Source organism: Xiphophorus couchianus, chromosome 14 (assembly GCF_001444195.1).
Source record: "Xiphophorus couchianus chromosome 14, X_couchianus-1.0, whole genome shotgun sequence".
In the NCBI taxonomy this organism is placed as follows: domain Eukaryota; kingdom Metazoa; phylum Chordata; class Actinopteri; order Cyprinodontiformes; family Poeciliidae; genus Xiphophorus; species Xiphophorus couchianus.
This window is the reverse complement of record NC_040241.1, coordinates 8981248-9006606: the sequence shown is the minus strand read 5'-3', so window position 1 is coordinate 9006606 and position 25359 is coordinate 8981248. Positions and strand designations below refer to the sequence as shown.

Here is a 25359-nt window from a genome sequence, read left to right as displayed (position 1 = left end):
GGACCACAAAATGCTGAACTGATCCAAAAGGTAATTTGTGGAAGTTCTACTTTCATATAAAAAACAAAACCTTTCCTGCTTCAACAAAAAATGTAAAACTCCACCCCTCCCCATTGTCCTTCGCCATAAAACGGGTGTTTTTACATTGTGTAACCCCACCCACGCTTCAAGAGCAGGCTTCTGCCTGTACCTGTCAGTTGTGATCCCAGCTAAACTCATGCATGTTTACCTTAAATATTAAGCTTAATCAGGCTCCCGTCGGACAGGTGGGAGTATCTTGAACTGTTAGCGAAAGCATGGACAGCCAAGGGAGGAAGGTGGTGGTTTGTGACAATGGGACGGGGGTAAGTGCTTCAAACTCTTTCACACAGTAATCATCATAACATCACAGATTTTTTTTCGTTTTGGCTTGATGCTATATAGCCTTCATCTTTACACGTTATCCCAACATTGGTGATATTGTCATTCAAATCAGGTGTGGTGCATCTCTAACAGCGTTTTGATTTCTGGGTTTTCAGTCAAACAGATGCAGAAATCCTGCAGGGTGTGAAACTCGCATACTGCAGCCTTGTTGCATGAGTCTGGACTTGTCACTCCTGCTTTTACAAACATCCATAAATGGTTGTGATGGTTTGAAGGGAGCATGCAATTGGATGAAAAGCAGGAAGAAGTATGAGGTGTTAAAATGTGTAAAGGGGCACCCTAATATAACATTATAGGATTTGCATGTTTATTTTTAAGAATACTGGCAAATAAAATTCATACCAAGCTGTTGATCTACATTTTTTTTTCTTATTTATTGATTTTATTTTGGGGTTTTTTATAGGAATGTGTTGCGTCGCTTCAGGCTAAGGAATTTGTGTTTGACCGAACAGACATGTTGAGACAGTAAAGTGAGATGTTTAATCTTGATAGACCCTGTGGTTGATTTCATAGCCTTTAAACACTCTATGACTATTTATTTAAATGCCTTCATGCAGATACTTTTCCAATTGTGTGATAAAAAGAAAAAAATCAATTAATCTGAGTTCTGTATACACAAAATCTGAGTTTTGGTTGACGTGCAGAAATGTGAGCTTCATTTGCACACACACCCGAAACGTACGCTATGTTTCTTTTTCCACTTCCCCTGCACAGTTTGTCAAGTGTGGCTTTGCTGGGTCCAACTTCCCCGAGCACATTTTCCCAGCCATGGTGGGACGGCCAATCATACGGTCAGCCACCAAAGTGGGCAACATTGAGATTAAGGTGAGCTTAATTAAATAAAAATAAAAAGATGACATAATGTATAAAAAACAAAAAACAAAAAATCTTTTTCATATTTCATCACATCACAACCTTCAGTGTATTTTATTGGAATTTTGTGAAATGTTGTGAAAAGAATACAAGTTTTCACCATTTTTGGCAATTAAAATTCTAAGTGTTTTTTAAAAATTATTATTATTTAATCCTTTTTATTGTGAAAACCCTAAATAACTATGATCATAATGTGACAAAATGTACAAAAATAAAAATAAACTTTTGCATAATTACACATAGATAAGGAGGCACTCATTTAATGTAATTAATTTCCTGACCCTTTGCTAATCCAGCTCTGAAGCATTTGATGGTTGAAACAATGCACACAGTTCATTTTATACACTAAGGTAACCTGTGACCATTAATCATTAAAGCCTTTAAGCATCCTGATCCTGTCGGAACCGCAAAGGAGATAAATAGATCAAACTGAAGGGCAGATTACGTGTTTACTTGATGCGTCTTCTAGTTTTACGCATTAAATTATATTTTGTGGATGTGAAATTACTCGCTATAGAAAAATTGAAATCTATATTAAGAAAAATATCTCTTTAAGTTATCTTATCTCCTAATATATCAGTTAAAAAAATGAAAGAAACTGAAACTTTTACATGTCTTGCAAGGAATACAGTAATCCCTGCACACTAGAAAAGACATTTCGAGTCTTACTGTCATGACTCTGACCTCTGCCACCAGGACCTGATGGTTGGGGATGAAGCCAGCGAGTGCCGCTCCATGCTGGAGGTGTCCTACCCCATGGAGAACGGCAAGGTGCGATGCTGGGAAGACATGCTGCACCTGTGGGACTACACCTTTGGCCCAGAGCGTCTCAACATCAGCCCATCAGAATGCAAGGTGATGACTACACCCAGAGGGCTGGTTATGGTTTTCACAGGACTTCTTTGAGCATAGTTAACATTATTTGTTGTTTTGAAGATCTTGCTGACTGAGCCACCCATGAATCCCACCAAGAACCGAGAGAAAATCGCTGAGGTCATGTTTGAAAAGTACCAGTTTCATGGGATCTATGTGGCGATTCAGGCTGTGCTCACACTCTACGCCCAGGGTACGTTTACATCAAGTTCCCGCTTTTTAAGGCCGCATTATAAATTAATATCACCTGAATACATTATGTTTGGACTCATCCACCAGTGGACAGATTTTCAAGGTTTGACGTGTTTGTTCAGGTTTGCTTACTGGGGTGGTTGTAGACTCGGGAGACGGCGTAACCCACATCTGCCCGGTTTACGAAGGCTACTCTCTACCCCACCTCACGCGCAGGTTGGACATTGCAGGACGAGACATCACGCGCTACCTCATTAAGGTGCGACAATCAGAAAGATGTCATTCTTTCTATAGTACCATTAGTTTTGCTTTTACAAGTGATGCTTTATCCTTCCTTCAGCTCCTGCTGCTGCGTGGCTATGTCTTCAATCACACGGCTGACTTTGAGACGGTGCGGATGTTGAAGGAGAAGCTCTGCTACGTTGGATACAACATTGAACAAGAGCAGCGCCTGGCCCTGGAGACCACCTTCCTGGTAGAGTCCTATATGGTACGTTTAGGAGCAACAGCCAAGAAGACATACTTTCAGGTTTTATGTTAATTTATAAAAGTTAAGTTTTCTTTTCCCCAAGAAAACTTGCCAAGTCCAGTGTTAGGGATACTACGGCACTCTATCAGCGGTCAACCCTGTTTTTGAGTTTAAAAAATATTTAAAGTTGGCAGAGCATTTGAAAATATCACTATGTAGCTATGTGGTATTGGAAGACAGTACAGTACATAAACACCATCTATAAAGGCTTTAAAAAAAAGGCAGACATATAAGAATACAATTGAAATACATACAAATATTTTGTATTTCACTGTAATTAATGTGGCCAGAAATTTTTTGATCCTTTATCCAAGTCTTTTCATTTTATTCACTGAAGTTCAGTGCCGTGCAGAGACCTTTGGAGGGGCAGGGGCTCAAAGTTAAAAAGGGGGACATTGAGCAAGATCTTAAAACTCCATACAACAACATAGCAACAACCCATATTAATCAATAATCTAATTGGATTCTACTGTATCATTGCTATCATGCGGGGAAATGCAAAGCAAATATAATCTATATTTTCCCCAACAGGTATAAAGTTTCTGTTTCTGCTGCTGACAGTCCTGGAGGGCTGAGCTGATCTGAGACTGTATCTGTTAAACAGACCAGAGGAGAGAAGGTCAAAGGTTATGAAGTTATGAAATAAGCTAATTTGCTGCCATTTTACTACTTAAGTTCTAGTAATATCTATTTAACCTCTAGAACAACCTGGCTGCAAACTGATTTATAGATGAAAAAGCTCCAAGGGGTTAAATCTATATAGTAGTTTGATGTTAAACCTCTGAGACCTAGAATTATAAGACTGAGATATCAAGTCTTTGTTGTGATATTGTTGTGTTACCATGGCTACAATATAGTGTAATCTTTGTGTATGAGTTGGGTTTGTTCACAAATACATCACAGCAAACAACCAATAAGAGGCAGGTCCCGACTCAGATCCCAGTGCTGACTCAGATCCCAGTCCCGACTCAGATCCCAGTCCCGACTCAGATCCCAGTGCTGACTCAGATCCCAGTCCCGACTCAGATCCCAGTCCTGACTCGGAGGCTGGCTCCATGTCTGGTCCACTTTTAGAGGCTTCTTGAGTCTGAACAACGTCTGAATCGTCTCCACAGCAGACAGCATGTTGAATCCACTTCCATGCCTTCCTGAGAAAATCTTTCTGAAGATTAATTTCCTAGAACCTGCCAGGGTTCTTCTGAAACTCTGTGTGGGCTTGTAAAAACTATTGGGTTTTCACTTTTGATCATTTTAAACAGCAGTTCTCTAACTACATCATCATTGCCACAGAGAAGTTGAAAGATGTCTCAGCAGAGTTTTCTTTCCATCTTGTCAAAAAAGACAAAATCTATGTCCTTTACTACGTCACTCCTGGAGCTTTCATCACTCGTCTTTAATGCGCTGTCCAAAATGTCCAAATGAATTTTGTGTTGACTGACCGGAGAATTAACTGATCAGTTGGTGATGTCATGGACTTTATGACATCACAGAGGCATCCTTAGAAGGGCCTCATGACACAGACATTATTTGAAGTCATGCTGATGACATCATTGTCAGCAGCATGGCAACTGTTGCTAGGGGTAATAATAGCACACAGTGAGCATATGAAAAAAATTAATCCTTGTGCATTAAATACATTTTTCCCACAAGTCTGAGCTGGAAGTGACCTGTGCAGCTTCGCCAGAACAGGTTGGGCCAGGGAACCATTGGTCCCTCCACTTTACCCCCCTACACATTTTTATTAATAGTGTGAATGAAAGCTGAAGCATTCATTAATGCTGTAGGCATTCATTAATGCTGTAGGCATTCATTAATGCTGTAGGCATTCATTCACACTATTGAGTCCCACTTTCCTGGTTGCTCCGTAAATTTCGCCTCACTTCTTCTTCTGCATACTTCGCTCTATTTTCACCATTCAACTTTTATACTATCCAGCTTGCTCTCCTAATGCCGGCTATTTCTCTTGGTATTCATAACCTTCATACTTTTTGTAATATTCAGCTTTTTATGAATTTTTCACCCCATGGGGGAAACCGCTCCATCCTGTGGCAGAATTGAGAATTACAATATAAAATGTCTGTTGTGTTTCACAATGGATGTTTTAGGTCCTGCCTATCAATGGCAATCAATCATCCAGTTTCAGGCCTGATGGAGGACACAAGGCAGCGGCCATTTTGAAGTTGGGCAGTTTAACAGCTTTTATGCTGTTTAACACCTGGGAATAATTTGACCTTTTGATGTAGTTTTTTTGTGCTGCATGTGGCATGTTTTTTGTAGTCACCGTGTAAACGATGCCTCCAAACAAATGTTGATATCTTACGAACCATAAAAGGTTTGGATTTTATTCACTGTAGCGAACCGGACATTTAGCAGAATGATTAAGTTAAAGTCAGAAGTTTTCTCTGCAGCTGAAGTATTTCTGTGTTTAGGGGCGAGGCGGGTTTTGTCCCGCTATTGCCAGGACAATTACAACAATATAAATAGAAACAGTTTTTATAACGTCAACATCAGACATACGTTTTTATTCACAAACCAGTGTATGAAAAAATATTCTTGCCCATAATTTGATCGTTAGAGGACACAGATCCGCCCTCCTCCTCACCATGTACCCGGAGTCTGAACAACATGGATGCAGAGAAACTTATTAGACTGAGGGCAGCCAAACTAGTTCATTTAGCTAAATTATTATATTTAGCTAAACATTATTGCTGAGGGACACAAGCAGGCTTTCTGACAAACCAATTAAAAAAAAAAAAATTGAAAAATTGAAAATTTTTTTTTTTGAAAAATAACAAACAAACAAAAACATAATCTCAAAAAAGGCACTAGGGCATCAAGAATAAAAGGGGCAGGGGCTCAACCCCCCTTTACCCCCCCCTCTCTGCACATGCCTGCTGAAGTTGTTAACATGCTGGCTGGTAAAGACAGGCTGTGGTTACTAAAATACATCTGAAACCTCAACCAGACACCTCGGCCTCATGTTCACATACTGACAATACTGTGTTGCTACTATGCTTCCAACCATTTCACCAAATAGACTCTGTGCCATCACTGCTACTGGTGTGTAAAAAAACTTGTAATAAATAAACATACCGCTTTAGTCTGGTGGGTGTGCAAGTAAAGCCTGGTGGCCCACCAGGCTTATAATGCGCTGGGGGAAACCCTGAACGTTTTCTGGCTGTTTAGGTTTTATTGGTCCGTGTGTTTGCTGCAGCTCCCCGATGGCCGGCAGATAAATGTAGGTGGAGAGCGATTTGGGGCTCCAGAAGCTCTTTTCCAGCCTCACCTCATCAACGTGGAAGGAGTTGGCGTGGCCGAGCTGCTCTTCAACACCATCCAGACTGCAGACATTGACCTCAGGTCTGAGTCTCCCCTCTACAGCTGCCTTTGACAAACCAAAGAACTGATACTGACACATTTCCACTGTGCTTTGCCATGCAGGGCTGACTTCTACAAGCACATCGTCCTGTCAGGAGGGACCACCATGTATCCCGGCCTTCCCTCCAGGCTGGAAAGAGAGATCAAGCAACTCTATCTGGAGAGGGTGCTTGATGGAGACACCGAGAAGCTATCAGTAAGAATCCGAAGGGTATTAATGGCTGTAGAAAACCGGTGAACATCTCTGTTGATTCTTGAACAATATAACAAATACCCAATGGTACTGGTAGTCAAACTCATTTTCATTTAGGGGCCACATCACGATCAAGAATGTGAAATTCACAAAACTTTCTAACAAACTGCTGAAATATTAATAAATGTCTGTTTCTACATTCAATAAGTACTTTTTAAAATACTTAACCTTAAACACCCTGTGTTTTCATGCCCATACCTTGACCCATACCTTTCTTCACTCTACGTTGCCCCTCTGCAGAAATTCAAGATCCGAATCGAGGACCCGCCCAGACGCAAGCACATGGTGTTCCTGGGCGGAGCTGTGCTGGCCAACATCATGAAAGACAAGGACTCCTTCTGGCTCAGCCTGGAGGAGTACAGGGAGAAGGGCGTGGGCGTGCTGCAAAAGCTGGGAGGAGGAATCCGATGAAACAATTACAACAGAACAGATAGAGAGAAACCAATGTATGAACTAATGCTAATTTTGTTATTTCATCAAAAAGATTGCCCAATTATTGCCTTTTCCTCTTCTCTGTTCATAAAAACAGTGAGCTTGATTCTACTGCTTCTTTGACCATAAACGCTGTAAGGCAAGCAATCAACTGGATTTTATAAATATTATTACTAAACCAGACATTTTTGTTTTCTTGGTTTACACAGCATCATCTATTTATTGGTCCCTCATTTTTTTTGGCCTATTTATAAATGTCCAAACAAAAAGTTAAATATGAAAACAGGTATCTTCCTGAAGAGGATAAAAATAACTGGTAAAATCATCACAAACATAAATTCATATGGAAATGGACCAAACGGATTGACTCAGTTGGCCTTACTGACACATTTTTCTGCGACCACTTACCCCATAAAAACAAATAACTGAGTCTGAATTGTGAATCACACATTTTCACTTGTTCTTTGCAAACACTTTGGAAAAAACATGTACTTGTATTGGGAAGTGGATGCTTTCCATGGCCATAAGATGACAAAGTGAATAAAAAATAAATATTTCTAACATTTCTAAGATGTTAACAGTGATAAAGCTAACTTTGTTTGCCAAAGAGAAATCCAAGACGAATGATTTGGAAAAGATACTCATTTGAAAAAATAATATAAAATATTAAATAATATATGAGTGTCCATTTTAGCTTTTTTCTTTTCTTTAAAACATCTGCATACAGCTATTTGTTTTAGTGTTGTTGTCGCTTCAGCCTCAGCAGCTAGTGTTTTAATGAGATGCTATCAAATAAATGTTATAGGACAAAAATTACATGATGATCTATTAACTTGTTTAATGTAAATTCTCCAAAATAAAAAAAAATCCCCCCTAAGGTTAGAATAATTAAGGATGAGGTTAAAAGACTGATTGGATTTTGCTGCCGCCTAGTGGTGATTGAGATTATTCAAGACAAAATCCTTCCTGGAAGCACATGGCGCTGGTACAGATATTGCAATCTTTATTGCGATACTGCATTACCTGACAAAATACAGTCATGTGTGTGTTGTTGTTTTTTTTACATTGAAAAGAATCGGTGAGCTCCCACAGTAAACACATGCTTCAAACACACACACACACGCGCGCGCCCACACACTCGCATACACACACAGATCAATCTTCACGTTGAATGAGAAAGCATGCAACAATGTTCACATCATAGCTCTCAAAAACAAACCTTCTCAGTCGGATTAAAAACTCCAGATATGTTGAAAATCTGCACTTTCATTTCCACACAACAAACTGAACAATTTCAATTTAGCTTTAAATTCACAATATGATAGATATACGTATATATATTTTTGAAAGTGACACTGAGTCAAACAGTCTGTTGGCATTAATCACTTGCAGCAGGAGTCCCAGAAGCTGCAATGAGGAGGAGGACATTTACATTCTTCCAGTCCTCATGAGGTCCTGATTTGTTTGTCAGAACACAATACGTCATCTTACACTTAGGCCAAGAGAAACAACACAACTCAGAGCAGATTTAAACAAAACAAAAAAAATGGAATCAATGCAGGAAAAATATTGTTTAATACATTCACAACTAAATTGATCAATTTGTTGCAGGTTGGGACTTTTTTTCAAATTTTGGCCCCAGCTACAACCTTTACCATTTTCTAACCCATTAATAAGGATGTAATGTCAAGATTTCACCAGCAGGTGGCAGTAATGTTGAAGTAATTATTTGAAAAATCAAAAGAAGGAGATCCTGAGCGTGGCTAAAGAAGTGCTAGGCTAAAGGTCTCTGTAAGACATGATAGATTTGTTCGCTTCATAGATTTAGAAAGAAAAGTAACAATGTTTACATTTCATACTTCACAAGACACTGAAGTGCAGAAGTCAAGTGTAGGGACTACTGCAAATTTCTGACCAATAGTTGTCTGTCACCAAAGTAGGAAACAAAATTCTGCTCAAATAATTGAGGACAAGCTGTAAGAACTCCAGGGCTGCGGAGAAATAATTGAATTATTGATTTCCTGAAACCCTTGGAGAGGGAACAAATTTCTCTGAGCATATTCAGGCTTCTTCTCTAAAGTTCGGCACTTGGCCAGAAATTTGAAACGGGCATTGTTAACGCAAAGCAACACTTCTGCTGGTGTTGACTTATCACATAGTTTGATGAGGATGCAATTTCCAGACCAGAAAGAAAGTCGTTCTTGATCCAGCCATCTTGGGTAAAATTATTTATTTGTTTCTTGTGTTTCATTCTCCCCCAAAGATTTCAACTGCAGAAGTCCACACTTGGGAGAAGTAGACATATTTACATTTGTCCTTTTCCCAATTAACCATACCCACTTTGAATTTCTGACCAATTGCTATCAGACATTATATGAGACAAGAAGTTCGGCCTAGAAGAAGAAACTGAGCGAAAAAGAAAGAAGTCATCTTTTTTGTCTGTGGGAGAGAGAACAAATCTCTTGCAGAGTACATTCTTGCCTTTAAGGTTCTCTCAAAAACTATTCCACTGGTTTTAAGCACAGATACCCAAATAAGGACGTGTGCAAAGTGGGCTTCAAACACCAGTATAGACTAGTTTCTAAAACTCAGCACTTTAATGAGTCACGTTCAAATTCTGTTGTTTTCCCAAAATATGATGGGACTAGAAAGGACTGTTGTATTTATTTATTGGTATCAAAGGGAAAAATATATCATGTTAAGAATTGTGATTTAAGGTGGAAACAATGAATGCCAATGTTGGCATACCTCAAAAAGAGACGTGTGCTTCGGATTATAACTTTTTCGAGACCATACTTTTCACGGTTGGTTGCATGAGTGTCGATAAACGACAAAACATTAAAATAAAAAAATTATTGAACACGAGCACTGTGTGGTATTTAACTGTACTGCTGCCTTACGACCTACTGGTGAACTGAATTAGGCAAAAAGCCTGTCAGGAATGCTTAAATGGTTTTAAACTACTTTTATCATTATTGCAGCAAATTTAAGCAATTGTTACAAAATTTTAGGTCCGTATTACCTTTCCCTAGCGAAGAGATGCAAAAGAATAAGACAAAATATTAGTTTGGCAAAAATATCCAGGTTAGTATGGAGAAGATCTTAAAAAAAAAAAAAAAAAAACTGAAGCTTTTCTGCCACCTTCCTCCCACTTTCTCTTTATTCCACCAGCAAAAAACCCATGTGAGAAACTGAAAACAAGGAGGGGAGTCTGTGCCTTCGCTCCAACAGACAAGCATAAAGCCACCTCTGTGGGAGACTCTTCTACACAGCTGATTTCAAATCTCATCTCTTTCAAAAACACTGATGATGCATGTTCTGTCACTTTGGTAATGCAGTTCGGTCTTGGCCGTAGCACGTCTCACTTTTTTGTGAGGCCATATTTCAGGGAACCACAGAAAAGGTCGCATCCCCCACCCGAGAAACATCTGCAGATTTTTGCACAGAAACTGAAGCAATAATACATCCAAGTGTCTTTAAGACTTAGCCCAGACTTACAACGTGAAAGGGTTACATCACCACGGTGGACAATTTGCCTCCCTACGTGCGTACAGGAAGTGTTTTTCTGTTTCCAGGCAACAGCAGTCTCACAGAATTTGTGTTCTTTGGATTCGAGCCTCGGCGTCTCTTAATGATGTAATCCCTTCATGGTACAACTCTGGGTTCATGTTGCAGAAAAAAAAACAAACAATCAAATCCATTTATTACACATTTTCCTTGTCACAAAATAGCACACTCCTTTTAACACAAGCAGCCTCAATGCGTGGCACAACTTTCAGCAAGTTGTCTCTGCTTTTTGCTCTGGTCCGTTCAGGATCAGGACGGAGGATCAGGACCGTCGCTTTTCACGACGAGTCCCGACCCGTGACGAGGCACAGCGCACCGCGGGAGAGAGGAGACACAGAGAGAGAGTAAGAGACAGAGAAAAACACCAACCATCCATCCATCTCCCCCTCCCACTCCTCCTCCTCCTGCTGCTTCCTCTGTGCCTCCCACTCACTCCTCGCACACCGACTCGCTCAGGTCCACGGCACCTCCTCTGGTGAGCCGCCGCATTTTGCTGAAGTCGTGGTCGGTCCTCAGGTAGGAGAGCGAGGGCCCCCCCTCGCTGTGGCTGGCCAGGTCCTGGGGCTGAGCCTGGGGCGGCAGGGCCCTCATCTCGCCGCCGCTGCGCCAGAACAGTGTGTATTGCTGCGGGTCGGACACTCCGAAGGTGGAGGCGCACAGCTGCGCCAGGGCCTGGCTGGTCTCGCCGGCTCTCCACTGCAACGTCCGCACGGCGCTCCGCTCCCCGTCCTGGAACAGTATCCGAACGCACCTCTGCAGGTGGGGGGAGAAGGAGAGATGGACGGGTAGAGAAAGAGAGAGAGAAAAACACGAGTGAACGCGTTTTGTGCGTTGGTGACAAACAGAGGTCAAGAGGCTTATGGAGTGAGGGCAAAAGAGGGGGAGGAGTGAGGGATGAGAACGGCGAAAGCTGCAGGAAACGAGACGAAATGAGGCGCATAAAAGAAACAGCCTCTAAAACAAAGCTCCTGCTTCCCACACACAGTCAGCCGGGTCGAAAAGCTTTATATAAACTTCATCTTTCGTGGAGCTGCTCTTTTACCCGCCGCTAACTCACGCACATTAATCCCACAAGAGCTCCATCCCAACTTTCCCAAAGTTTCCCTCTCATCCAAACCGATCAAGGCAATCAAGCACGAAACTAAACAAGCTTCTGCACCAACAATTGCCACTCATCGAAAAACGCACTTTAGCCATTATATAATGTCCGACTCAGCCACCTACAGACGCCCTCACACCTCTCTGAACAGAGCCCACACACAAAAGACATGGCATATAATCCCCTCACCAAACAGCCCAGTGTCGAGGAACCAGAGCAAATCCTCTTCTGTTCCACAAACACGCCGGCAATCCTGCAAACACTTCCAGCCACGAGAAAACACAAACGCACAAGTGGCTCCAAAGACAACCCCCAAACAGAACCAAGAGAAAACACAGTCAGGAATTGACAGTCAACAGGTCTTTCCGTCATCAAAACTCACAGAGTCACTGAGCTCCTCGCTGTCCGTGTGCATATTGTGTTTGCCTGCTTCGACGGGTAGATGCAGCTCGATAAATTTCATGTTATCTGACCGCCCACCTCTTCATAGCACTTGGCTCACTGATCCTCGCCTGTGTCAGTGGAAAATCTAGCTGCCGGGTGAGTTAGATGGGCTATTTGAAGCCAGGAGAAGCACCACGTGACGAGATCGAAACGTGGATGACAATGAATTCTTTTTTTTTTCTTTTTTAAATGGCTTCTGGCGGACCTGCTACACCGACAAGAAGAGGTGATGAAAGGGAGAGTAGGCAAAAAAAAAAAAAAAAGTCAGCAAGAGAGTGCTACAGCTTTAGGGGAAGTCCAGTCGTAAGCTGGCGGCTTCAGATCAAAGGGATTACCTCTGAAAAAATAAATAATCTGAAAATCCTGTCTTACTTTTAAAAACCTTCAAGCGTCCGTAAAAATAATTACAACCTGATATAAAATTTCCGTCAAACGTGTGCGACTGCTTCGCTCCGGCTGCCACCGTCACAGATGTAGGACAATTAGATGATGCTGCCATCAGTGTAATTAATGTCTGTGCCTTTGTGGATGGATTATCTTTAGTTTTTTTCCTGATGCTGTCTTTTGACCATTTAAAAGATGGCAGAACAGATTTGTCTTTATATGGTGATTTTTAGATGTTGTTTTCTTAAACCAACTTAGAATCTGAAGAAGCTAAAAAAATCAGCAAGTGCAATTACCAGATGGAATAATTTGGAAACACGATACATAATAGAAACATGTATTAGAGAGAGACGAACCTAAACTGAGAGGCTAGCAAAAATCTCCCCAATTCAAGCCAGCATCCACACCTTTACTCAACAGCGAGTAAAAAGTACGTTACTCTGCGAGAGTGATAAATGGCAGCAGGACAAACTGTGAAATGGAAGCATGTGTATTGATAGCAGCATAAATCCCTCCACAGCAAACCCACTACAATGAAAAGAGAGCCTGTGCCTACTTGGCTCTGCTGGGTTTCCTTTTGTTTCTGGGCCTCCAGGGTCCGTCTGCAGCTCCACTCCTTCAGAGCTTCCTGCACTTGTGGCGTCAGGCAGCCGGAGAACGGTTGATCCTGCTCCAGGCTCTGGATCAGACACAGGCTAGCATAGACGCTGGTCAGGTAGTACCCACCTGGAGGCAGAAAAAAACAAAAAAAAACAGGTGGTGGGAGGAAAGAAAAGTATTTAGTGTGTATTGCAAGTAAAACAATGACTTTGACGATCAGCTACAACAGAGCTATTTCAGGCAACTGCTAAGTTATGACAGGGGTAATTATTCAGTAGCTAATGGTGCAGCAGCTGAAACCAGAAATGTGTATGTACTGAATAAAAAGACACATCCACCTTCTTTTTTTTCACTGTCTGAAGTCAAATCAGTCTAAACTTCTCCTGTTTTAGGTTGATATGAATCACCAAAATTATTGTTTATTTACTAAATATCACAATAATGAAAGAGAAGAGATTTATTTATTGATGTCTTCAAAAATCAGACGTTTACATGCATTTCCTCAGTATTATCTAGTAGCATTGCCTTTGAACTGTTGACTTGGGTCAAACCTTTTTGGTAATGGTTCATTTTCCTCTGTTTTCATTTTTATTATTATGGTTAGGTGATTGGTTGTTATTTTATTTCTTTTTGTTTAGCCTCTGTTCTGATTGTGCATTGTTGCTTATTCTCCATGTTAGGCTTGTTTATTTAAGCCCAGTTTACGTTCTCTGTGTTAATTAGTCTCAGTTCTCCTGCTTAGCATTCTCCCTCCACAGCTGTTCCACATTACCCTGATTGAACTCCTCTGAATATAGTGTCATCCTCTACTATTAGGTGAGAAAATACTTTTTTCTTTCCTTTTTAAACATATTAGGAATATCAAGCATTTTTGATAGTGATTGCCTCAGCCTATAAGCTCGCTATGTACCCGTCCTCATGCTGTCAGTGCTCCATACTGTGATGTCCTTGGCCACTTTCAGGATTTTTATTTTTTACTTATTTACTTTATTTAACCTCTGCATACTCAGCAGTAGCCTTCATCTGCATTTTTGCCCTCCTAATTCCCAAAACTTAACAAACGCAGCCTCATTTTCCTCAGTTTTAGATCGCTGTTCCTGATTCAGCTACTGTTAAGATCCAAAACACATCCATGGGGGAAAAATCACAGCTGACCAAAAACAAAGTAAAGGTCCATCTCACATTTGAAAAAAACAAAAGACATCTTGATGATCTCCAAACAAGACGAAAGTAGAACATTTTAGGAACATTTTAGGAACCTTTTGGAACGTGTGCATCCTGTTACATCTGCCATAAAACTGACACAGTATTTAAGAAAAGGAACATTGTATCGAGTCAAGCATCTCAGTGTGATGATACGAAAGCTAACGTAACAAACTTACAAGTCGTGACATCTTTGTTAGCAGGCAGGAGTTAAATGATTAAATAATTAAATTATTTCATCAAGCACTAAAAAGAGCAATTCAGAAAAGCAATCACCTTGTAAATGTGATCATTTTAAAGCTTTGTGTAGTGTGACACAGCTAAAATGCTGGCCTAAAAAGCAATATTTTATTAAAAGAAAACTCAGAGGACACATTGCTTATGAAAAATATGCTCACTGTTTGCATAATTATTTGTGTTTGTATTTACGAGAACATTTTACGTTGAATATACTTTGGTGCCACAGGTTTTGCTTAGGGTTTGGGTCGTACCTTCTCCACCGAGCCATGAGGGCTCCAGCAGCTCCATCATGTACTCCACCTCTATCAGCAGGTGATGCCTGTTACATTCAACTATCACATAGGACAGAGCAGGGAGGAAATCATCCCAGCTGACATCCTGTCCTGTAAAACAAGGACATTTCATCAGATATTTACTATTTCAAATGAAATAATTGCACAGTGTGTTAAAATTATGTGTGGAATACAAGGTTTTTATCAAACACAGCAACACTGTCGTGTCACACACTAGTGCTACCTGGTCGGGACATATTTGGTGAATTTGGTGTAGTGAAAAAATCAGAATTTTGACATTAAAAACAATATGTGCTACAATTCACAAGGCTTCACTGTGACCTCGTCGGACGCACGGCAGCCTCACCGTGTAACGTCCCCATCGCCTTGTGGACGAACTTGCACACTTGGAGCAGCAAGAGCACTTTATCGATGGGCGAGTGGGTCCGCTGCATCAGGATCAGCTTCTGCTTCACCCTCTCCACCTCTCGGGCGTCCGGGACCCCTGTGCGCACGCCAAGCCGCTCCATGGCGCCGTTTCCTTTCAGGCGTAGCAAGTTCTGAGTGAGGCGCTGGGTGGAGCCGTCGCGACTGTGGAAAGAGGTCAGGGCTTTCTCGAGGTGGCACTTCAACGGCCTGAGGATGCAGGAGAACATGGCCCGCTCCAACGCCAGGTCTGCAAAAAGAGAAAAAGAGGAGGAAGGAAGCTGAAAATTGATTTGGCGCTGTCGTCTGAGTGGTTTATTTGGATAGAAAAAAACAGAGGAACAGGCAATATGCCCAGAGGGATGCACTGACCAGTGATGGTAATTAATAGAGTATCAACCATGATAATAATGACTAAAAAAAACATATTTTGACAATGCAAAATAAATAATTTATCATTTGTAAGAGCAATCAACGATTGAAAAGATTTCGGTTTATTTTTGTACTGAGGTACTTATCCATGCAGTCAGGATTTTCTCAGTTACATTTAGCTTGACTTAAAGTCTGCCAGTGGTGGATCTGCAGTTGCAGCTTATGGGTTATTTCCATTTTTACAAGTTTTTCAATTAAGTACAAAACACATAAGTACACATAAATCTAACTGGCTACAGATGTTAAGCTCTTATCCATTTTCTAGTTCTGCTTCCTCTTATTGGTGTGTTTGTAATCTTAATCGACAGTTGCATATATAAGTACATAAAGTTTCTAAAGTGAGATTAGGAACTGAATATAATGAACCAATCATTCACACAAAGCTACAACAGATGAATACATTAATTTAAGCACTTTTTTCCGAAGCAAAGTCGTTGCTTTAATTGGCAAAGGCGTCAAAAATAGGTCATTAGTCTAAATACTCTCCTACCTGAAATGCTGCGCCAAAAAGGGCAACTGATGCACAGTTAATAAATATGCAGGAAATAATTTAAAAAATAACATGATTTTACCACAACAGTATAGTTATAATGTTGTTAGAACAGTAAACGCCACACATATGCTTCTAAGCTAACCAGTTCCTAATTTGATTTAGAGAAATCCGATCGTCTGACTAAATTGATGACATTTTTGTGACATTATCAGTTCATTCCCGTTAATATTTATCATCCAAAAAACGGTTTTAGGAGAAAAAAAAGGGTCTCTGACCTTGGTAGTTAAGTGTTACAAACACGGATTTCTTTAAATTGAATAAGGGAAGTACAGTACATGTGAATTGTGCAAAATTATCCATCCCTTTTCTGTCCTGATGGAAGCTCTCCTCCTGCTCGTCACTAATTGATCCCAGAATCTCATGTAACCGATCCATATGTGAGAACAAGTCATGCATTTTGATGCTGAATGTTACATCCATAGTTCAGACATTTGACCTGATTGAAGAAAACAAAGGCAATTTTTGATTTCAGCACATCAAAACGACCCTAAATCAGTTGGAAACCCCCAGACAATTGTCTTTAGATGTTGACCAGTGTTATAATCACTCCAAAAAAAACAACAACAACCTTTACTTACCCTTTAACAGTTTTGTGCATCTTTATCAGTAGAGCCAGAAACATAATACTGATTTGATTTTCACCTCGGGGTCTAATTCTCTCAAATATTTCCTATTTGCCACACTGTAGCTTTGAAGTAGTATAGTTCAGTATTGTTTTGTCAGAAAGAAATGTGTCCGTAAAAGTAATATTGTTGTTTCCGGCCTGGCAACAGTAATTAATAATATCCAGCCCCGTGTCCGTGCACGTGCGCGCTCTCACACACACGTGGAGACCCTCTCAGCGTAGTCAGTGGGCAGTCCTGACTCAATATTTTCAACTTCTCATCAATCTCTTCCTCCCCCTCCATCATGTTTCCCTCCTGTACAATCCCACACATCTCTCCTCCATCCACCTTACTACACTAACCCCATCCCTGTGATCAATCACTCCTCTTCCTCGCTCCTCCCTCCAACACGTTACGTGTAATGTGATTACTGCTCCGTTACAGACGCGCAGCTTTGGCAGAAAGGTGAGTAGATTTTTTTTTTTTTTTTTTTTTAAAGCTGTTACTCACAGACCTGTAACTGATTACACTTTCCAAGTAACCTGTCTATTTCTATGCCTCCCTCCCACCCTCCAGCGAATCGTGTAGCTCTTCAAGTGAGCGTGGGACTCTGATATCTTTTTATGATAAACGAGGGGGAAGAGGGAAAAAAAAAATGCAAATGCCTCCCGCCGACGCAATGAGAGATAAATCAGAATCGCAGCGCAGAAAGGAAAGAAGGAAGGAAGGAAGGAAAGAAGGATGAGAGAATGGGCAACCATCATTCGTCATTACACACAAAAAAACCACCTGTGAGGCACGTACAAAGAAGTCCAAAAAAAGGGAAAAATCCTACTCATAGTGCTGTGTCAACAGAACCAACCACTTTCCTCCTGTAATGTCTTTGAATGGGAAGCTTGTGCGCATCAGGCAGGGCTATCCCGACGCTGTTTGTTAAATACCAGAGACAACATGGCCACCCCCTCCAACCAGCACTTTACTACTACACAGCCTGCTTTGTGTTGACAGCTCCTGTCTCCTCAGGCTGGGCAGCCCACCACGTCTGCTTCTACAAAACCTTCCGGCTGGCCTCAATGCTTTCTCGTTTTTCAGTATTTTTCTTTACGATACTTTGTCTCATTAATTGATTCTTCCCAAAGAATTCATTTATTTATTTATTTTTTTAGCTGAGATGGATGAATTCAACTGTTTTAACGCTAAATTAAAAACAATGATGCCTCAATCATCATCATTAAGATGTTCAAATACTGTAAAAACTTAAAAGTACAGACAAATCAGAGTTTCCCCCAGTGTTTTACAAGCCTGGCGGGCCACCAGGCTTTACTTGTGCACCCACCAGGCTGAGCATTGCTTATTTATTTAAGTATTTTAAAAATGTTTGCATTTTTTAAGACTCTATAGTTGGGATTCTGGTATTAATCTTCCAATCTTTCAATAACACATAATTATCAAGTGATATTTTCACATTTCCTGTCAACTTTTAACATTTTTAACTGGAAAACACAACGAGCCGCTGGATGAATGACCGCCCTAACATCCAAACACCAGGCTTAGATAGTTTTCTGGGGGAAACCTTGCAAATAATACTTACTTTAAAAGGACAACAGTTTTAAAGGACAACAGTCCTTTTAAATTACACCTTTATAATATCACATATGGCTCGCTATTTTCTTTTTATAACAAAAATATATAACTTGTACAATAACGCAGCATATTAAAAAGAGTCCAGCAAAAGACTGTTTTAAAATCAGTATATCCAATTGGGGAAAGCTCTGATTTACTCATTTATTTTCCATAAAGAGCCTTAAGAAATAGATCTGTTTGTGTGAGTGACAGAGCAGCCAGCGTTACACAGCTCTGCAGATAACAAGGATCTCACCATCATTTCCAATCAGACACTAGATTAAATGCATATAACGTATGAGAATTACGAAATGTCCACTTTACTCTTTGTTCCTGCATCTAAATATGCTAAGATACAGATGACATTTTTCTTCAAAGTGGGACAGACCAGAGAACGTGCAGACAATGAATAAAAATTGAGAACATTTGTAGAAACAACACAAGAAACAACCGCTAACTGAATAAAAACAAAGCAAAACAAGGAAACCAAAAGAAAAACATTAATAAAGAAGAGAGTAATTGATAGATGAATACCTAAAATAGTGCTGACCATTAAATTGAATTATTTCAACCGCTACTCCTTGTGGCTTCAACTTAAGGATCAACAGGAAGCGCAAAACGTAGGGTAGGAATATGAGTACCAGTGGAAACGAGGTTTTTTTTTTTCCACATAATAAAATGAAATAATTATTTCAGTGATTGTTGCAGAGGAACGAATGTAAAACACTCGAGAATGACTTGCAAGAGGAATCCCTGGTGCTTTGGTACTTTTTGGCGCCTGAATTAAATTAAACTATGCTAACAAAATGATGTGTACAAAACCCAAATCAAACAAACAACGCGTTTGGACGAGTTTGGTGCATTTCTGGTAGGTTTACCTTTCTCGCTTTCTGGCACCAGGGTTTCAATGGGAGGCTCGAGTTCTCTGCTGTCCAGCAAGCAACACTTTGCCTGCGACAGGAAGAGGCGCAGACCTTGCAGAAGCTGCACCGAAGTGACGCCGAGAGGCGGCGAAGCGGACCTCAGCGTTTTCAGCACCTTCCGCTGCTCCCGGAGGAAGTCCTGAACAATGCCCCCAAACACCGAGCGCCTGTCCCGGGCCAGTTCCTCCACCAGCCGGGTCAGGCGCTTGTCGGGCGCGAAGAAGCACACGAAGGCTTCGCTCATGCGATGCATCCCGCCGCGGCCCCGCGAACGGACGAGCGGCGGGCGGTGCAAGGTGTCTGTCTGGATCTGGGCCATGCTTTCGGGTTCTGAATCTGAGTCGTGTTCGTCGTCCATGCTGCTGAAGGAGCTGCAGCTGTCCAGTTCAGCCAAGGACGGAGCCGGACGGCGCTCCAAGGCCAGAACTGTTCCCTCGATCCCCGCCTCTTGCTGGAACTTGGGAGTCTCGTCAGCAGCAGCAGCAGCAGATGTCTTGAACAAGAGAGAAGTCAGTGGATTTTTTTAAAAAGCGTGTAGAAACTTTAAAAATCAACAAGGAGGAATCTCAAGTGGATTTGAAGGTGAGCCTCAGGACTGACCTGTGGCACATATGTGGCTATCATGTCGTCTTCCTCTGCTGAGCCAGGCGACACGGCAGGGGTTCTCCTCAGGACTCCAGCCCCTGCATGAACTCGTCTCTGTGGGTTTGGGCTGGCTTTCTGCAGCCCCTCCGATGCTCCGGGCTGCTCCAGTGATGGGGGCGGCGAGTAGGAACCGACGCCTTCCAGGGACAGATTCATGGAGGACTCTGAGAGCCGGAGACGCATGCTGCGCTTGAAGCGGTGCCGCTTGTTGGAGGCGCTGTGGTTCGTGTGCTGCGGCTGATGCAGTTTGGAAAGATTAGATTCAAAGCAAGACGACATGAAATTCAATTTGTAGTCGTAGTAGAATTTTGTATTTTTTTTTTTTTTTCCAGCATTGTAACTAACCTTGCAAACCTCCAGCTGAAGAAACAGGGGGTTGATGAAGCAGACCTTGCCTTGTTTGCTTCGTGTGAACAGGGAACATCGGTCTTGAGTTCCCGCCATTTGGGCATTGGCGCCGCTGGTGGATGCAACAGACCCCAAAGGGCCATTTTGGATGTCTACAGCGCTTGGTGCACTCCAGAAATCTAATGGAAAACAATCCAAGAAGTTCACATTTAAGGAATCAGTACACAGATAGATAGAAACTAATGAAGCCCTAACTGTTAGAGCTATTTATTCTTTGTCTCTTTATCCCTTTGAATGTTGTTAGTTTATCCATAAATTTATATTTTTTGTATTATTTACAGATTTTAATTTGCAGGTTAATAATTGTTGCTTTAATTTATATTTGTTTTATTATTTTTCTTACTTGTTTTTTCTAAGTAAGACAGGAAGTAATGTGGGTCAGTACACTTTCTATAAGTGTAGGCAGTGGTGCAAAAAGTGGGTATGCACTGTATGCAACGCATAGGGGGAGCTTGAGCAGCGTCCCTTCGAGAAAGCGCTGAGGCAAGCTGGATAGTATAAAAGTTGAATGGTGAAAATAGTACAAAGTATGCAGAAGAAGAAGTGAGGCGAAATTTACGGAGCAACCAGAAAAGTGGGACTCAATAGTGTGAATGAATGCCTGCAGCATTAATGAATGCCTGCAGCATTAATGAATGCCTACAGCATTCATTCACACTATTAATAAAAATGTGTAGGGGGGTAAAGTGGAGGGACCAATGGTTCCCTGGCCCAACCTGTTCTGGCGAAGCTGCAGGTCACTTCCAGTTCAGACTTGTGGGAAAAATGTATTTAATGCCCACAGATTATTTTTTTCATATGCTCACTGTGAGCTATTAGTACCCCTAGCAACAGTTGCCATGTTGCTGACAATGATGTCATCAGCATGACTTCAAATGATGTCTGTGTCATGAGGCCCTTCTAAGGATGCCTTTGTGATGTCATAAAGTCCATGACATCACCAACTGATCAGTTAATTCTCCGGTCAGTCAACACAAAATTCATTTGGACATTTTGGACAGCGCAATAAAGACGAGTGACGAAAGCTCCAGGAGTGACGTAGTAAAGGACATAGATTTAGTGTTTTTTGACGAGATGGAAAGAAAACTCTGCTGAGACATCTTTCAACTTCTCTGTGGCAATGATGATGTAGTTAGAGAACTGCTGTTTAAAATGATCAAAAGTGAAAACCCAATAGTTTTTACAAGCCCACACAGAGTTTCAGAAGAACCCTGGCAGGTTCTAGGAAAATTAATCTTCAGAAAGATTATCTCAGGAAGGCATGGAAGTGGATTCAACATGCTGTCTGCTGTGGAGACGATTCAGACGTTGTTCAGACTCAAGAAGCCTCTAAAAGTGGACCAGACATGGAGCCAGCCTCCGAGTCAGGACTGGGATCTGAGTCGGGACTGGGATCTGAGTCAGGACTTGGATCTGAGTCAGGACCGACCTCCGAGTCGGGACCGACCTCTGAGTCGAGACCGGGATCTGAGTTGGGACTGGGTTCTGAGTCAGGACCGGGATCTGAGTCAGGACCGGGATCTGAGTCGGGACTGGGATCTGAGTCGGGACTGGGATCTGAGTCAGGACTTGGATCTGAGTCGGGATCGACCTCTGAGTCAGGACTGGGATCTGAGTCAGGACTGGGATCTGAGTCTGGACTGGGATCTGAGTCAGGACAGGATAGTCAGCCAGTCAGCTTTTCTCATCATAAAATTTTGTATTAAGTCCCTACTGAAGTTAAAAAAAGAAAAGAAAAAACATTACGCAAAAGTTATTGAAGGCAGTCTGGTATTTCTGTTTAACTTCAGTTTTATCTGGGGTTTTGCTCATATTAAAAAGGAATATCCAACTAAACAGCATTATATAGTCTGATATACAAACACAAACTCGCTGACAGACTCCTTTTAAAAATGTTCTCATGCTTTGATCAAATCCAGGACGGAAGAACTGAAACAGAAATGATTTCCATATAAGCAGACTCGTTTTGCAGAGCTACGCTACTTGAGAATCTGCTTATCACTTTCGGCCATCATGAAGTCGCACCTCGCTCTTTGCTGCTGCAGCACAACAGCACATGTTTCTGTGTTAAAATAGATTCAAACTGGCAGTCACTTCTTCACACAGTTGACTTTCTCACAACTGATATGCAGACATTCTTCACTCTGTTAGTCGTAGTGACGAGGGGAATCTGTCAGATTAAGCCAGAGAGCCGTGAAAACAAACAGTAGCACGGAAAGTGCAGCGCAGTTTACTTGTCTTTTATTTATAGATGAGGAATGCGTGACTCATTATTTTCTACTACATATAATTCTTGTAAATGTACAAGAGCACATTGCATATTTAACACAATTCTATGAATATTTCTAAATGCAATTCCAAAAGAAGACATTTGTGATGCACTTCTTCGTGTGTGAATTAGTGATAGGTTACCCTGTCCCATGTGTGAGATGGCTTCCAGCTGCCGGTGTGTTGTGGCTTTGGCGATGGCCTCAGGTAGCTGAAGAGGAAATGGCAATACATCTCTGGAGAAACAGAAAGTAAAAATTGATAAACCAAATGGTACTGAATGAAAACAAGTTGTAATGTAAGTATAAGAATGGGATGGGGATTTTCAAATGATTAAGATCAGAGTTTACAATTTTGTCTGCCAAAAATCCCAGACAGCTCTCTAAGCATGAATTGTTTTTTGGAGGTAATAAAGCAGAAGCACAATTTTGTAGGTTTTCCTGCACAGGATTAACCAGAACTGCCTTGAAATATGTTACTAGCAAAACTATCAATGAGTCTGGTCACCTTTGTGGAAGAAATGCAACATTTCTTTGTAGAACATGCATTTCATTGACGTCATCATTTCGCAGTGTGTGACGAATAAATTGAGGCGGTTCTTCAACTGTTTTTTGATCAAACCTATGGAGGAATATGTACATTTTATTCTGATTCTAATAACACCGTGAACAGAGGCCTGATTCTAATGACGGCATCAACGGAGGCCTATGAAAACATAGAGCAACTATGCTAGCCTTAAGCTAGCGCTTCAGTAAACTACTCCAAAAGAAAACATTGTCAGCAGGAGCAGGGCAGGAGTTTATTGAAGACAGCCGGTGTTCAGTCAGGGTTAAGTCAGATATAAGGAACAAAGGGTGAAGCTACCGTACTTATGTTTCTAATGATGCTTTGTCAGAACATTATTGTAGCTTTTTTAACCAAGCTAGCTCTCTGTTGGAGCAGCTTAGTGAGGCTGACCTGCAGAAACTCTGTTTAGGACAAAATATCTGATCCTGTCCAGAATAATGCCAAATCTTAAATTAGTGAAGAAGAAAAGACTAAAAAAATTGGATAAAACTTCTCTGAGAAGATATGACATGTCTAGCTAACGCAGCTCAGAATGATCTGCTAGCTTGTAGCGCTGATGCTAATGTTAGCGACAAGAGCAGCACTTGATGCTGTTATTTGATTAAAGAGTACTGGATAACAGCAATATAAGTAAAATGAAGCATTCTTGAGAGCAGCCTTTATTGATAATTATTTGTAGAGAGCGCTAACATTTAAACTTAAAGCCATAAAATATTTAGGTTGACTTGAGACATCCTGGACAGAAGAGAAGACAAACAGCTGAACATGTAACCTCAATCTGTCACGTCCCCATGCCAGATAATTTTTTACTGAATTCCTGCCATTTGTTTTTTTAATGGAGAGGCAGAAATGACATAAAAATAGATTTCACACTTGAATGTAACGTAACATTTTTACTAAAAGTTACTGTAAAAATAAAATAAATGCATTTAATTATTAGTTTTACATTTTTTCTAAATTATTATTATTGCTTGTTGTGTGTTGACCCAACACAAGATCATTCCTTCTGTTTAATCTTCAATTTGTTCTGAGATCATTCTTAAGTCTGAACTAAGTGGATTGTTAAAAAGAAAAATAACAGTAATCTCAAAAAAAAAAAATCATTTTCTGGGAGCTTAATGAAAAATTATTTGTAAACAATAATAAGAGTAGCCAAAGACCAAAGAAAAACATTGAGAGATTGGATAATTATTGCTGAACATAACCTCTTTGAAAGCAAAATCACATCACAAAGCTGGTTTTCTTAAGACCTTAGACCCGATTGTCTATCTCAGCTATAAACAAACACCAGCTAAGCAACGTGGCATTGCTTTACACATTAAAAACCTGGAAGATAAAACTGAAAAACTTGTCCAGAGAAGTTTACGAATGTGAAACAAAAATAGAAATTCCCTGAGTGTCACTATTCTGCAGGGTACATATGGACATTGCAACCTCGACAAGAAAATACCAAATGAAAATATTCTGGGGCAGAGTTGTCTGCATGCTTGCATCTGCACCGTGAATGTTTTCTCTTTTTTTTGTATGAAATATTACCTGCTGATACAGTAGAAGGCCACCAAACGACACAAGTCCGGAAAGCTGAGTGCTGAGCTCTCCAAGGCGAATGCTGCTCACAGAACAGAAAGAGATTGACTGACAGCAGTGAAAGACTAGTTGGTTTCAGGAGGAGCTGTCAAAATTAATATGAAGCAGCCATGACACCTCCTGCAGAGACGAGTCATGCAGGACTGCTAACTTTGTAGATTTGTTGGACTACTGTTCTCAGGATGTTTCGAACTGTCCAACTGACTGACTCTCTGAGGCTGCCTCTAGTCCAAGATTTTTAAAACGGGAGAAATGCTAATGTGTTATTGTTGTTGCTTTTTACAACAAACCTACTCAACTGCCTCCAGTGAAGAGAGATGCCTTGTTTGGCCTTCGCCAAAAATGAGCTGGCGTCGGCTGAGAGGATTTGGAAAGCTTTTCTGACAAACCTGGCGCCATCTAAAGCAGGAGTCTCAAACTCCAGTCTTGCAACCTTACGCTCTGTCTTTGCTTTAGCAAACCTGAATCCCATAATTAGGTCACTAGCGGAACTTTGAAAAATGTAATTGGATTCAGTTTTGTTGGACCAGGAACATTCCTTAATGTTGCAGGATACAGGA

The 25359-nt window shown here is 41.0% G+C and overlaps 2 protein-coding genes across 3 annotated transcripts in view; one reads left to right on the top strand and one right to left on the bottom strand.

Moving 5' to 3' along the window:
* Positions 1–151: 151 nt before the first annotated feature.
* LOC114157412 (actin-related protein 2) lies at positions 152–7629 on the top strand. Its single transcript, XM_028038353.1, has 9 exons — positions 152–344; positions 1138–1248; positions 1993–2151; positions 2233–2362; positions 2484–2620; positions 2702–2851; positions 6105–6250; positions 6332–6464; positions 6762–7629. The coding sequence occupies exons 1-9, from the start codon at positions 297–299 to the stop codon at positions 6930–6932; spliced, it is 1185 nt and encodes a 394-aa protein (XP_027894154.1). The 5' UTR covers positions 152–296; the 3' UTR covers positions 6933–7629.
* A 1529-nt stretch (positions 7630–9158) lies between these two features.
* rin1b (Ras and Rab interactor 1b) overlaps positions 9159–25359 on the bottom strand; it is a 39295-nt gene continuing 23094 nt past the window's right edge. Inside the window, exons 3-11 of one of the 2 annotated variants that reach the window (XM_028038352.1) lie at positions 24749–24821; positions 22790–22881; positions 20315–20496; positions 19925–20206; positions 19280–19817; positions 15130–15438; positions 14742–14873; positions 13004–13173; positions 9159–11273 (exon numbers count right to left, since the gene is read on the bottom strand). In XM_028038352.1, the coding sequence (XP_027894153.1) occupies positions 10950–11273; positions 13004–13173; positions 14742–14873; positions 15130–15438; positions 19280–19817; positions 19925–20206; positions 20315–20496; positions 22790–22881; positions 24749–24821 (2102 nt within the window). In that variant the 3' untranslated portion in view covers positions 9159–10949. The remainder of the gene's footprint in view (positions 11274–13003; positions 13174–14741; positions 14874–15129; positions 15439–19279; positions 19818–19924; positions 20207–20314; positions 20497–22789; positions 22882–24748; positions 24822–25359) is intronic. The other variant, XM_028038351.1, reaches the window with a different exon arrangement.

What these genes read in the sequence shown, in the direction of transcription:
- LOC114157412 (XM_028038353.1), top strand. Translation starts at nt 297, where the DNA reads ATGGACAGCCAAGGGAGGAAGGTGGTGGTTTGTGACAATGGGACGGGG. An exon ending in TTTGTGACAATGGGACGGGG is followed by an intron (nt 345 to 1,137) that starts GTAAGTGCTTCA and finishes TCCCCTGCACAG; the next exon opens with TTTGTCAAGTGTGGCTTTGC. An exon ending in TCACGCGCTACCTCATTAAG is followed by an intron (nt 2,621 to 2,701) that starts GTGCGACAATCA and finishes TCCTTCCTTCAG; the next exon opens with CTCCTGCTGCTGCGTGGCTA.